The sequence below is a fragment of the Sander vitreus genome, unplaced genomic scaffold, assembly GCF_031162955.1.
Source record: "Sander vitreus isolate 19-12246 unplaced genomic scaffold, sanVit1 ctg275_0, whole genome shotgun sequence".
In the NCBI taxonomy this organism is placed as follows: Eukaryota; Metazoa; Chordata; class Actinopteri; order Perciformes; family Percidae; genus Sander; species Sander vitreus.
This window is the reverse complement of record NW_027595438.1, coordinates 110,001-125,000: the sequence shown is the minus strand read 5'-3', so window position 1 is coordinate 125,000 and position 15,000 is coordinate 110,001. Positions and strand designations below refer to the sequence as shown.

At 47.3% G+C, this 15,000-nt stretch overlaps 1 protein-coding gene across 1 annotated transcript in view; it reads left to right on the top strand.

The window, feature by feature from the left end:
• Positions 1–15,000, top strand: part of LOC144513552 (regulating synaptic membrane exocytosis protein 2-like) — a 36,190-nt gene that overhangs the window by 2,858 nt on the left and 18,332 nt on the right. The window contains exons 5-11 of the mRNA XM_078244655.1: positions 5,120–5,147; positions 5,247–5,282; positions 7,211–7,341; positions 9,685–9,856; positions 10,930–11,059; positions 11,379–11,492; positions 14,752–14,878. Coding sequence (XP_078100781.1) covers positions 5,120–5,147; positions 5,247–5,282; positions 7,211–7,341; positions 9,685–9,856; positions 10,930–11,059; positions 11,379–11,492; positions 14,752–14,878 — 738 coding nt within the window. The remainder of the gene's footprint in view (positions 1–5,119; positions 5,148–5,246; positions 5,283–7,210; positions 7,342–9,684; positions 9,857–10,929; positions 11,060–11,378; positions 11,493–14,751; positions 14,879–15,000) is intronic.

Below are 15,000 nucleotides of genomic sequence, written 5' to 3'. Positions count from 1 at the left end.
GCGTCGTTATATCCACCGGTCAAATCTCAACATAGGCTTGATGTCTTATCTTTAGCATTATGAGGTACCTCCCCCGCCGTTAGCGTAGCATCGTACCTGTAACCCAGCCAGCTACAAAGAACTGGGAAGCATCCAGACTTTTAAAGCTTTGAGATCAGCACCAGTATATGGGGGTACCCTGTTTACCACATAGTGGTACAGATCAGCACCAGTATATGGGGGTACCCTGTTTACCACATAGTGGTACATATCAGCACCAGTATATGGGGGTACCCCGTATACCACATAGTGGTACAGATCAGCACCAGTATATGGGGATACCCCGTTTACCACATAGTGGTAGAGATCAGCACCAGTATATGGGGGTACCCCGTATACCACATAGTGGTACAGACCAGCACCAGTATATGGGGGTACCCCGTTTACCACATAGTGGTACAGATCAGCACCAGTATATGGGGGTACCCCGTATACCACATAGTGGTACAGACCAGCACCAGTATATGGGGGTACCCTGTTTACCACATAGTGGTACATATCAGCACCAGTATATGGGGGTACCTCGTTTACCACATAGTGGTACTGATCAGCACCAGTATATGGGGGTACCCCGTATACCACATAGTGGTAGAGATCAGCACCAGTATATGGGGGTACCCCGTTTACCACATAGTGGTACAGACCAGCACCAGTATATGGGGGTACCCCGTATACCACATAGTGGTACAGATCGTGTGGACTGAAGTCGGGCAGACTCTGTGATTTAATGAGGTCCGTGAAAACGGAGGGAGGAAGAATTATTGGTTGGTATCCAATCCTGCTATCTCCAACTTCTCCAAATACTGCTCTGGGTGAGCACCTACCTGGTAGCATAGGCAGCTAGCAGAGAGGGCTGAAGCTAGGTAGCACAGGCAGCTAGCAGAGAGGGCTGAAGCTAGGTAGCATAGGCAGCTAGCAGAGAGGGCTGAAGCTAGGTAGCATAGGCAGCTAGCAGAGAGGGCTGAAGCTAGGTAGCACAGGCAGCTAGCAGAGAGGGCTGAATTGCATAGGCATGAGCAGCTAGCAGTGGGCAGCTGCAGAGAGGGCTGAAGCTAGGTAGCATAGGCAGCTAGCAGAGAGGGCTGGAGTGACAGGCAGCTAGCACTAGGGCAGCATAGCAGCAGAGGGCTGAAGCTAGGTAGCATAGCAGCTAGCAGAGGGGCTGAAGCTAGGTAGCACAGGCAGCTAGCAGAGGGCTGAAGCTAGGTAGCACAGGCAGCTAGCAGAGGGGGCTGAAGCTAGGTAGCATAGGCAGCTTGCAGAGAGGGTTGAAGCTAGGCAGCATAGGCAGCTAGCAGAGAGGGTTGAAGCTAGGTAGCACAGGCAGCTTGCAGAGAGGGTTGAAGCTAGGTAGCATAGGCAGCTAGCAGAGAGGGCTGAAGCTAGGTAGCATAGGCAGCTAGCAGAGAGGGTTGAAGCTAGGTAGCATAGGCAGCTTGCAGAGAGGGTTGAAGCTAGGCAGCATAGGCAGCTAGCAGAGAGGGTTGAAGCTAGGTAGCATAGGCAGCTAGCAGAGAGGGTTGAAGCTAGGCAGCATAGGCAGCTAGCAGAGAGGGCTGAAGCTAGGTAGCATAGGCAGCTAGCAGAGAGGGCTGAAGCTAGGCAGCATAGGCAGCTAGCAGAGAGGGCTGAAGCTAGGTAGCATAGGCAGCTAGCAGAGGGTTGAAGCTAGGTAGCACAGGCAGCTAGCAGAGAGGGCTGAAGCTAGGTAGCACAGGCAGCTAGCAGAGAGGGCTGAAGCTAGGTAGCATAGGCAGCTAGCAGAGAGGGCTGAAGCTAGGTAGCACAGGCAGCTAGCAGAGAGGGCTGAAGCTAGGTAGCATAGGCAGCTAGCAGAGAGGGTTGAAGCTAGGTAGCATAGGCAGCTTGCAGAGAGGGCTGAAGCTAGGTAGCACAGGCAGCTAGCAGAGAGGGCTGAAGCTAGGTAGCACAGGCAGCTAGCAGAGAGGGCTGAAGCTAGGTAGCATAGGCAGCTTGCAGAGAGGGTTGAAGCTAGGCAGCATAGGCAGCTAGCAGAGAGGGTTGAAGCTAGGTAGCATAGGCAGCTAGCAGAGAGGGCTGAAGCTAGGTAGCACAGGCAGCTTGCAGAGAGGGTTGAAGCTAGGTAGCATAGGCAGCTAGCAGAGAGGGCTGAAGCTAGGTAGCACAGGCAGCTTGCAGAGAGGGTTGAAGCTAGGCAGCATAGGCAGCTAGCAGAGGGCTGAAGCTAGGTAGCATAGGCAGCTAGCAGAGAGGGCTGAAGCTAGGTAGCATAGGCAGCTAGCAGAGAGGGCTGAAGCTAGGCAGCATAGGCAGCTAGCAGAGAGGGTTGAAGCTAGGTAGCATAGGCAGCTAGCAGAGAGGGTTGAAGCTAGGTAGCATAGGCAGCTAGCAGAGAGGGTTGAAGCTAGGTAGCACAGGCAGCTAGCAGAGAGGGCTGAAGCTAGGTAGCATAGGTAGCTAGCAGAGAGGGCTGAAGCTAGGTAGCACAGGCAGCTTGCAGAGAGGGTTGAAGCTAGGTAGCACAGGCAGCTAGCAGAGAGGGCTGAAGCTAGGTAGCACAGGCAGCTAGCAGAGAGGGCTGAAGCTATGTAGCATAGGCAGCTAGCAGAGAGGGCTGAAGCTAGGTAGCACAGGCAGCTTGCAGAGAGGGTTGAAGCTAGGCAGCATAGGTAGCTAGCAGAGAGGGTTGAAGCTAGGTAGCTTAGGTAGCTAGCAGGTAGTTTGCTAGCAAGCTATCATTGCTATTGTAGCTTGTGAAATCCATGTTGATACAAGCGTCAATGTTCGCCAACAAAACATGTAATCAAACAAATGCACAAGTAGCCTAGCTAGCTGCCTGGCTAGGCTTACAATGAAATCCAATGTCCGAACATGCTAGCGATTAGCCTGTCGGCTAGCTGAACAGGTTGAGTGTTAAACTAACATCTACAGTGGTCTGTTTAGTGGTGTATGTGCCCTTTGTGTTGATACAAGTACCAATGTTTATGTAGAAACATTTTAATCACATACTAATGTTCATGATACAGCGCTGATGACCTCCGCCATCTTGGTCAGACTTTGTTTGTAAGTCCCGCCTCCAAACACAAACACGCAGACCTGATTGGTTCTCTAGTGGTCCTCATTTGAATAAAGTTAAACTTTCGTCAACGTTGTTTCGCTCCCCTCGACGATTCGCCCCGATTGGTCGAGATGAGAGCTCCATTCACCATCATTGAGAGCGAAGCAACATTTCGCTGTGTGGAAACCTACCTTAAGGAGTGAGCCAATCAGCACGCAGCATGCTTCTACCAAGATCTAATAATGCTGCTGATTGGCTGTCTAATGTTACGCATCGTAGAGGCTCACGTGGTAGAAGCTGAACAATAAATACTAATATTTGGGCTGTAATGTGTAGTGTTGTAATTTCTTTTTGTTTAATGAAATTGGTATAGAAAAAAGGATCGTTTTAGGAACCGGGATCGAGGTCACGGTATCGGTACCGAGACTGAAAATGTTCTAACAATACTTCAGATGTATAATCCAGGTTTTTAATTAAGCAATAGACCTCATCATGTAAATAGTTTACCGTTAAACATGTTTTATTGCTTGTTTTTTCAGAGAAGTTTCCAGAAGCGCAGACATCTTGCAGCTGGACTCCAGTGAGTACACACACACACACACACACACACACACACAGAGAGAGACAGACACACACACACACACCACACACACAGACACACACACACACACACACACACACACACACACACACACACACACACACACACACACACACACACCACACACACACACACACACACACACACACACACACACACACAGAGACACACACACACACACACACACAGACCACACACACAGAGAGACAGACACACACACACACACACACACACACACACACACACACACACACACACACACACACACACACACACACACACACACACACAGACACACACACACACACACACACACACACACACACACAGACACACACACACACACACACAGACACACACACACACACACAGACACACACACACACACACACACACAGACAGACACACACACACACACACAGACACACACACACACACAGACAGACACACACACACACACACACACAGACCACACACACACACACACACAGACACACACACACACACACACACACACACACACACACACACAGAGACACACACACACACACACACACACACACACACAGACACACACACACACACACACACACACACACACACACACACACACACAGACACACACACACACACACACACACAGACGACACACACACACACACACACAGACACACACACACACACACACACACACACACACACACACAGACACACACACACACACACACACACACAGACACACACACACACACACACACACACACACACACACAGACCACACACACACACACACACACACACAGACACACACACAGACACACACACACACACACACACACACACACACACACACACACACACACACACACACACACACACACACACACACACACACACACACACACACACACACACACACACACACACACAGACACACACACACACACACACACACACACACAGAGACAGACACACACACACACACACACACACACAGACCACACACACACACACACACACACACACACACACACACACACACACACACACCACACACACCACACACACACACACACACACACACACACACAGACACACACACACACACACACACACACACACACACACACACACACACACACACACAGACACACACACACACACACACACAGAGACAGCACACACACACACACACAGACACACACACACACACACAGACAGACACACACACACACACACACACACACACACACACACACACACACACACACACACACACACACACACACACACACACACACCCACACCACACACACACACACACACACACACACACACACACACACACACACACACACACACACACACACACACACAGTTTAATCTCTGTTTTCTGCAGGTTCCTTTGACTGTCAGAAAGTCTCTCCGTCTCCCATCAGCCCCGGCGTTCTGTCCGGGCCAGTGTCCGTAAGTTTACCCAGCATGCACTGCACAACCGCACGGCCCAACCAATCCGCTCTCAGTGATTTAACTGCATCAATGTGTGTGTGTGTGTGTGTGTTTCAGGTGGCTAACAGGCGCCCGCTGGTTCCTCGGATCCAGGTATGAGAGAGATAGTTTTTTTTGTATATACACATGCTGGTCACATAATCAGAATATCATGAAAAAGTTGATTTATGTCAGTAATTCCATTCAAAAAGTGAAACTTGTATAATGTATACATTCATCACACAGACTGATATATTTCACGTGTTTATTTCTTTTACTTTTGATGATTATAACTGACAACTAATGAAAACCCCAAATTCAGTATCTCAGAAAATGAGAATATTACTTAAGACCAATACAAAAAAGGATTTTTAGAAATGTTGGCCAACTGAAAAGTATAAACATGAAAAGTATGAACATGAAAAATATGAACATGTACAGCACTCAGTACTTAGTTGGGGCTCCTTTTGCCTGAATGACTGCAGCAATGCGGCGTGGAGTGGATCAGTCTGTGGCCCTGCTCAGGTGTTAGGAGAGCCCAGGTTGCTCTGATAGTGGCCTTCAGCTCTTCTGCATTGTTGGGTCTGTTAAGGTCAGACCAGTTTGCTGCCCTGACCTTAACCCCATAGATGTTCTATGGGGTTAAGGTCAGACCAGTTTGCTGCCCTGACCTTAACCCCATAGATGTTCTATGGGGTTAAGGTCAGACCAGTTTGCTGGCCAATTAAGAACAGGGATACCATGGTCCTTAAACCAGGTACTGGTAGCTTTGGCACTGTGTGCATGTGCCAAGTCCTGTTGGAAAATGAACTCTGCATCTCCATAAAGTTGGTCAGCAGCAGGAAGCATGAAGTGCTCTAAAACTTCCTGGTAGACGGCTGCGTTGACCCTGGACCTCAGAAAACACAGTGGACCAACACCAGCAGATGACATGGCACCCCAAACCATCACTGACTCTGGAAACCTTTACACTGGACTTCAGGCAACGTGGATTCTGTGCCTCTCCTCTCTTCCTCCAGACTCTAGGACCTTGATTTCCAAAGGCAATGCTGAATGTACTTTCATCAGAGAACATAACTTTGGACCACTCAGCAGCAGTCCAGTCCTTTTGTCTTTAGCCCAGGCGAGACACTTCTGACGCGGTGTCTTGTTCAGGAGTGGCTTGACACAAGGAATGCGACAGCTGAAACCCAGGTCTTGCATACGTCTCTGCGTGGTGGTTCTTGAAGCTCTGACTCCAGCTGTAGTCCACTCTTTGTGAACCCCCCCCCGACATTTCTGAATGGGTTTTGTTTCACAATCCTCTCCAGGGTGCAGTTATCCCTATTGCTTGTACACTTTTTTCTACCACATCTTTTCCTTCCCTTGGCCTCTCTATTAATGTGCTTGGACACAGAGCTCTGTGAACAGCCAGCCTCTTTAGCAATGACCTTTTGTGTCTTGCCCTCCTTGTCCAAGGTGTCAGTGGTCGTCTTTTGGACAGCTGTCCAGTCAGCAGTCCTCCCCATGATTGTGTAGCCTACAGAACTAGACTGAGGGACCATTTAAAGGCCGTTGCAGGTGTTTGGAGTTAATCAGCTGATTAAAGTGGCACCAGGTGTTTCAATATTGAACCTTGTCACAATATTCTAATTTTCGGAGATACTGAATTTGGGGTTTTCATTAGTTGTCAGTTCTAATCATCAAAAGTAAAAGAAATAAACACTTGAAATATATCACTTTGTGTGTAATGAATGAATATATTATACAAGTTTCACTTTTTGAATGGAATTACTGAAATAAAGCAACTTTTTCATGATATTCTAATTATATGACCAGCACCTGTATATATATGTGTGTATATATATATATATATGATATATACAGCAGTCAGAGAGGTAGCTGGTAGGTTAGCTTTAGACTTAGTTACTCAAAGGTGATGTATAGTGTGTGTGTGTGTGTGTGTGTGTGTGTGTGTGTGTGTGTGTGTGTGTGTGGTGTGTGTGTGTGTGTGTGTGTGTGTGTTTGTGATGTGTGTGTGTAATGTGTGTGTGTCTATGCAGGTGAAGCTGTGGTACGATAAAGTGGGTCAACAGCTGATCGTCACCGTTCTCGGAGCCAAAGAACTTCCGATCCGAGACGACGGGCGCCCCAGAAACCCCTACGTTAACATCTACCTGCTGCCAGACAGAAGGTAAACTCTCTTAAACGGTCTCTGGTTCCCTGAGGCCGCTGTTCATCTGGAGACGGACATAAAGATCTGTATAAAAGTGGTGTAGTCCAGTGTCAGTGTTGGGGAGTAACGGAGTACATGTACCCTCGTTACGTATTCAGAATACAAATTATGAGTAACTTCATTCCGTGATACTTCTCTGTTTCACGAGTTCATTCACTCTCCATGCATTTCCCAGAAGCCCCAATATGAAAATACTTACAGCTGCACGTGAAATTTTGTAGTTTGCAGTTCGGGACTACAAATACAACAATCTATCTGCTTGTTCAGGTCCACATTCAGCCAGTTGGACCAGAAGAACACACCAGAACAGGCCTGTTTAGTAAGCTGGATGTGATGGCCGCATTCCTATACTTAATCAAGTAATCCAAGTATTCAGAATAACGGAATACGTTACAAATTACATTTTTGGGCATATATTCTGTATTCTGTAACGGAATACGTTTTGAAAGTATCCTTCCCAACACTGTGTAGTGTTATAGTGAGTATACTCTTGTCTCCAACAAGTAGTAACGTTACCTCATACAGTAGGGGTCTCCAACAAGTAGTAACGTTACCTCGTACAGCAGGGGTCTCCAAGAAGTAGTAACGTTACCTCGTACAGCAGGGGTCTCCAAGAAGTAGTAACGTTACCTCATACAGCAGGGGTCTCCAAGAAGTAGTAACGTTACCTCGTACAGCAGGGGTCTCCAACAAGTAGTAACGTTACCTCATACAGCAGGGGTCTCCAACAAGTAGTAACGTTACCTCGTACAGCAGGGGTCTCCAACAAGTAGTAACGTTACCTCGTACAGCAGGGGTCTCCAACATGTAGTAACGTTATCTCGTACAGTAGGGGTCTCCAATAAGTAGTAACGTTATCTCGTACAGTAGGGGTCTCCAATAAGTAGTAACGTTATCTCGTACAGTAGGGGTCTCCAATAAGTAGTAACGTTATCTCGTACAGCAGGGGTCTCCAACAAGTAGTAAAGTTACCTCGTACAGCAGGGGTCTCCAACAAGTAGTAATGTTACTTCGTACAGCAGGGGTCTCCAACAAGTAGTAACGTTACCTCGTACAGCAGGGGTCTCCAACAAGTAGTAACGTTACCTCGTACAGCAGGGGTCTCCAACAAGTAGTAACGTTACCTCGTACAGCAGGGGTCTCCAACAAGTAGTAACGTTACCTCGTACAGCAGGGGTCTCCAACAAGTAGTAACGTTACCTCGTACAGCAGGGGTCTCCAACAAGTAGTAACGTTACCTCGTACAGCAGGGGTCTCCAAGAAGTAGTAACGTTACCTCGTACAGCAGGGGTCTCCAACATGTAGTAACGTTACCTCATACAGTAGGGGTCTCCAACAAGTAGTAACGTTACCTCATACATTTGTGGTCTCCAACATGTAGTAACGTTACCTCATACAGTAGGGGTCTCCAACAAGTAGTAACGTTACCTCGTACAGCAGGGGTCTCCAACATGTAGTAACGTTACCTCGTACAGCAGGGGTCTCCAACAAGTAGTAACGTTACCTCATACATTTGTGGTCTCCAACATGTAGTAACGTTACTTCATACAGTAGGGGTCTCCAACAAGTAGTAACGTTACCTCATACATTTGTGGTCTCCAACATGTAGTAACGTTACCTCGTACAGCAGGGGTCTCCAACATGTAGTAACGTTACCTCATACAGTAGGGTTCTATAAAAAGTAGCTCTCGAGCAGGTGTCTCGCTGATAGGTTGACAAACTGAGACACAAAATGAAGCAATAAACTCTATGTCTGGCCCGTAATGTGATTCTCATTTTCTAGTCTGGCCCTTAGGGGAGCTGAGTTTGACACCCCTGCCTCAGGGCCTCGTTTTAGACATAATTCCCTCACAGTGCAGCGCAAAGCGGCAAATCTGAGCGGTGCGCGACGCCAGGGGTAACGCCCCCAATCGTTTATAGGCGGCTTTAGAAAATACTGTTTTTGTCGGGTTTTTTTGTTAAATTCAAATGCTTTTTTATGGTTTTTTTTCCTTGAAAAGAATCTTCTAAGGGGTTTAGTAGAATGGACTTTGGGCAAGTAGAAATTTCTTTCCACATAACGTTGAACCACGTTGTTTTTCTGCTCTGTGATTGGTTGCTGGGTGTCTCTCCTCTCTCTGTGATTGGATCCTGGGTGTTTCCTCTCTCTGTGATTGGTTGTTGGGTGTCTCTCCTCTCTGTGATTGGTTGTTGGGTGTCTCTCCTCTCTGTGATTGGTTGCTGGGTGTCTCCTCTCTGTGATTGGTTGCTGGGTGTCTCTCCTCTCTGTGATTGGTTGCTGGTTGTCTCCCGTTGTTGCAGTGATAAGAGTAAGCGGCGAACAAAGACGGTGAAGAAGTCGGTGGAGCCGAGGTGGAACCAGACCTTCATGTACTCTCCGGTCCCTCAGAGGGAGTTCAGAGACTGGATGCTGGAGCTGACGGTCTGGGACCAGGCCCGGGTCCGGGAGGAGGAGAACCAGTTCCTGGGAGAGGTAGGAACACACGGAGAACGTATGGACAGGATCCCCACAGAGATCAACCTTTCTGTTAAAGAGTAAAATCACCATCGCCAAACTACACCAGACTCCATGTAAATAATCAGGACTTTTATCATCGTAAAACACACTTCATTCAAAGTGGACATAAACTAAATGAAACTATCAAAAGCCGTCTTGGTTCATCTTTCCACTGTTCCAACAATCACCACTCTGGTTTGGTTGAAATAAACCCTTAATTCACCCATTTACATGTGGAGATATGCTGGCTCTATACACGCTAAAAGTCCTGATTATTTACATGGAGTCTGGTGGAGATATGCTGGCTCTATACACGCTAAAAGTCCTGATTATTTACATGGAGTCTGGCTCTATACACGCTAAAAGTCCTGATTATTTACATGGAGTCTGGTGGAAATATGCTGGCTCTATACACGCTAAAAGTCCTGATTATTTACATGGAGTCCGGTGGAAATATGCTGGCTCTATACACACTAAAAGTCCTGATTATTTACATGGAGTCTGGCTCTATACACACTAAAAGTCCTGATTATTTACATGGAGTCTGGCTCTATACACACTAAAAGTCCTGATTATTTACATGGAGTCTGGCTCTATACATGCTAAAAGTCCTGATTATTTACATGGAGTCTGGTGGAAATATGCTGGCTCTATACACGCTAAAAGTCCTGATTATTTACATGGAGTCTGGTGGAAATATGCTGGCTCTATACACCCTAAAAGTCCTGATTATTTACATGGAGTCTGGTGGAGATATGTTGGCTCTATACACGCTAAAAGTCCTGATTATTTACATGGAGTCTGGTGGAGATATGCTGGCTCTATACACGCTAAAAGTCCTGACTATTTACATGGAGTCTGGTGTAGTTTGGTGATGGTGATTTTGGGGCTGTTTCATGTTAAACTAAAAGGATCTTACTCTTTAACTAAAAGGTCTATCTCTGTAGGGATCCATCCCATAATGTTGTCAGACACTTAGAATAATAATCTGAGTCTGTCAGCAGCAACAACAGAACTTTTCGTGGACGTTAACTGTCTGGTGTGTTCAGGTGCTGGTAGAGATGGAGTCGGCTCTGTTGGACGATCAGCCTCACTGGTACAAACTGCAGCTGCACGACGTTTCCTCGCTGCCCAGCGCCCCCTACCTGCAGAGGAGAGGACAACAGCACAGTGAGACACACACACACACACACACACACACACACACACACACACGCAGACACACACACACACACACACACGCAGACACACACACACGCAGAGACACTCACACACACAGACACAGAAACACACACACACACACACCACACACACAGACGCATACACACACACACAGACACACACACACACACACACACACACACACACACACACACACACGCAGAGACACTCACACACACACACACCACACAGACACATACACACAAAAAACATGTGTATATGTGTGTGTGTGTGTGTGTGTGTGTGTGTGTGTGTGTGTGTGTGTGTGTGTGACCTTCCTCTAGAGGATTAATGAGGATTACACTTATCCTCTCTCTCTCTCTCTCTCTCTCTCTCTCTCTCCCTTCGTTTTCAGATTACGACTGTGAAGATGGCATCGGGGTGATATCAGGTGAACTCCATGTCCCATAATGCACTGCAATACCTGCAACTTGGTAGAAAGTCAATCCCAGTGGTTGTTTCCAATAACGTCCCGGTAGAAACCTTCTCCTTCTCCTCTCATCTAAAATACATTTTGTTACTTTTGTTAATTACAGTTTGATGCTTTCATATGATAACACTTTGACTAATGCTAAGCTAACTAGTGTACCATTCATATGTCAACACTTTGACTAATGCTAAGCTAGCTAATGTATCGTTCGTATTTCAACGCTTTGACTAATGCTAAGCTAGCTAATGTACCTTTCATGTCAACACTTTGACTAATGCTAAGCTAGCTAATGTACCTTTCATGTCAACACTTTGACTAATAATGAGCTAGCTAATGTACCTTTCATATGTCAACACTTTGACTAATGCTAAGCTAGCTAATGTACCTTTCATATGTCAACACTTTGACTAATGCTAAGCTAGCTAATGTACCTTTCATGTCAACGCTTTGACTAATGCTAAGCTAGCTAATGTATAGTTCATAATTCAACACTTTGACTAATGCTAAGCTAGCTAATGTACCTTTCATATGTCAACACTTTGACTAATGCTAAGCTAGCTAATGTACCTTTCATGTCAACACTTTGACTAATAATGAGCTAGCTAATGTACCTTTCATTTGTCAATACTTTGACTAATAATGAGCTAGCTAATGTACCTTTCATATGTCAACGCTTTGACTAATGCTAAGCTAGCTAATGTACCATTCATATGTCAACACTTTGACTAATGCTACACTAGCTAATGTATCGTTCATATTTTAACGCTTTGACTAATGCTAAGCTAGTTAATGTACCTTTCATATGTCAACACTTTGACTAATGCTAAGCTAGCTAATGTATCGTTCATATTTTAACGCTTTGACCAATGCTAAGCTAGCTAACGTACCATTCATATGTCAACACTGACTAATAATGAGCTATCTAATGTACCTTTCATATGTCAATACTTTGACTAATAATGACCTAGCTAATGTACCATTCATATGTCAACGCTTTGACTAATGCTAAGCTAGCTGCTAACTGCCAGTCGCCGTGTTTCTGGAAGGACTGACAGTCGTAGTGTTTCTGGAAGGACTGACAGTCGTAGTGTTTCTGGAAGGAGTGCCAGTCATCGTGTTTCTGGAAGGACTGACAGTCGTAGTGTTTCTGGAAGGACTGCCAGTCGCCGTGTTTCTGGAAGGACTGACAGTCGTCGTGTTTCTGGAAGGACTGACAGTCGTCGTGTTTCTGGAAGGAGAGTCATCGTGTTTCTGGAAGGACTGACAGTCGTCGTGTTTCTGGAAGGACTGACAGTCGTAGTGTTTCTGGAAGGAGAGTCGTCGTGTTTCTGGAAGGACTGCCAGTCGTCGTGTTTCTGGAAGGACTGCCAGTCGTAGTGTTTCTGGAAGGAGAGTCGTCATGTTTCTGGAAGGACTGCCAGTCGTCGTGTTTCTGGAAGGACTGCCAGTCGTCGTGTTTCTGGAAGGACTGCCAGTCGTAGTGTTTCTGGAAGGACTGCCAGTCGTAGTGTTTCTGGAAGGACTGACAGTCGTCGTGTTTCTGGAAGGACTGCCAGTCGTCGTGTTTCTGGAAGGACTGCCAGTCGCCGTGTTTCTGGAAGGACTGCCAGTCATACACTACGACTGACAGTCGTAGTGTTTCTGGAAGGACTGCCAGTCGTCGTGTTTCTGGAAGGACTGACAGTCGCCGTGTTTCTGGAAGGACTGACAGTCGTAGTGTTTCTGGAAGGACTGACAGTCGTGTTTCTGGAAGGACTGACAGTCGTGTTTCTGGAAGGACTGACAGTCGTAGTGTTTCTGGAAGGACTGCCAGTCGCCGTGTTTCTGGAAGGACTGCCAGTCGTCGTGTTTCTGGAAGGACTGACAGTCGTAGTGTTTCTGGAAGGACTGACAGTCGTCGTGTTTCTGGAAGGACTGCCAGTCGCCGTGTTTCTGGAAGGACTGACAGTAGTCGTGTTTCTGGAAGGAGAGTCGTCGTGTTTCTGGAAGGACTGCCAGTCGCCGTGTTTCTGGAAGGACTGACAGTCGTCGTGTTTCTGGAAGGACTGACAGTCGCCGTGTTTCTGGAAGGACTGACAGTCGTAGTGTTTCTGGAAGGAGAGTCGTAGTGTTTCTGGAAGGACTGCCAGTCGTCGTGTTTCTGGAAGGAGAGTCGTCGTGTTTCTGGAAGGAGAGTCGTCGTGTTTCTGGAAGGACTGACAGTCGTAGTGTTTCTGGAAGGACTGCCAGTCGCAGTGTTTCTGGAAGGAGAGTCGTCGTGTTTCTGGAAGGACTGACAGTCGTCAGTGTTTCTGGAAGGACTGCCAGTCGTCGTGTTTCTGGAAGGACGCAGTCGTCGTGTTTCTGGAAGGACTGCCAGTCGTAGTGTTTCTGGAAGGACTGACAGTCGTCGTGTTTCTGGAAGGAGAGTCGTAGTGTTTCTGGAAGGAGAGTCATCGTGTTTCTGGAAGGACTGACAGTCGTAGTGTTTCTGGAAGGACTGCCAGTCGTCGTGTTTCTGGAAGGACTGCCAGTCGTCGTGTTTCTGGAAGGACTGCCAGTCGTCGTGTTTCTGGAAGGACTGCCAGTCGTCGTGTTTCTGGAAGGACTGCCAGTCGTAGTGTTTCTGGAAGGACTGCCAGTCGTAGTGTTTCTGGAAGGAGAGTCGTCATGTTTCTGGAAGGACTGCCAGTCGTAGTGTTTCTGGAAGGACTGCCAGTCGTAGTGTTTCTGGAAGGAGAGTCGTCGTGTTTCTGGAAGGACTGCCAGTCATCGTGTTTCTGGAAGGACTGCCAGTCGTCGTGTTTCTGGAAGGACTGACAGTCGTCGTGTTTCTGGAAGGAGAGTCGTCGTGTTTCTGGAAGGACTGACAGTCGTCGTGTTTCTGGAAGGAGAGTCGTCGTGTTTCTGGAAGGACTGCCAGTCGTCGTGTTTCTGGAAGGAGTGCCAGTCGTCATGTTTCTGGAAGGACTGCCAGTCGTCGTGTTTCTGGAAGGACTGACAGTCGTAGTGTTTCTGGAAGGACTGACAGTGGCCGTGTTTCTGGAAGGAGAGTCGTCGTGTTTCTGGAAGGACTGACAGTCGTAGTGTTTCTGGAAGGACTGCCAGTCGTCGTGTTTCTGGAAGGACTGCCAGTCGTCGTGTTTCTGGAAGGACTGACAGTCGTCATGTTTCTCGGTCCTTGCATGTTTCCTCCTAACTTTCTCCGTGTTTCTCTCCGTGTTTCTCGCGGCGTGTCCAGACTTCAGGCGGGACTTCCACAGCTCCACCCTCTCCGTGCCAGAGCAGGTCATGTCGTCCAATCCCAGCGCTCGATCCGACCTGGTCAGGATGAGGTCACGGTCGCCAAGCCAGCCGTCTGCTCCCAGGTAATAGATTACAATTACCTTTACCATGTAACTAGTTACTTCCCACTTTCTGTGTCTGTGTGTGTGTGTGTGTGTCTGTCTCTCTCTCGCCATCCCTCTGACCTTTGACCCTCTGGTTGCCA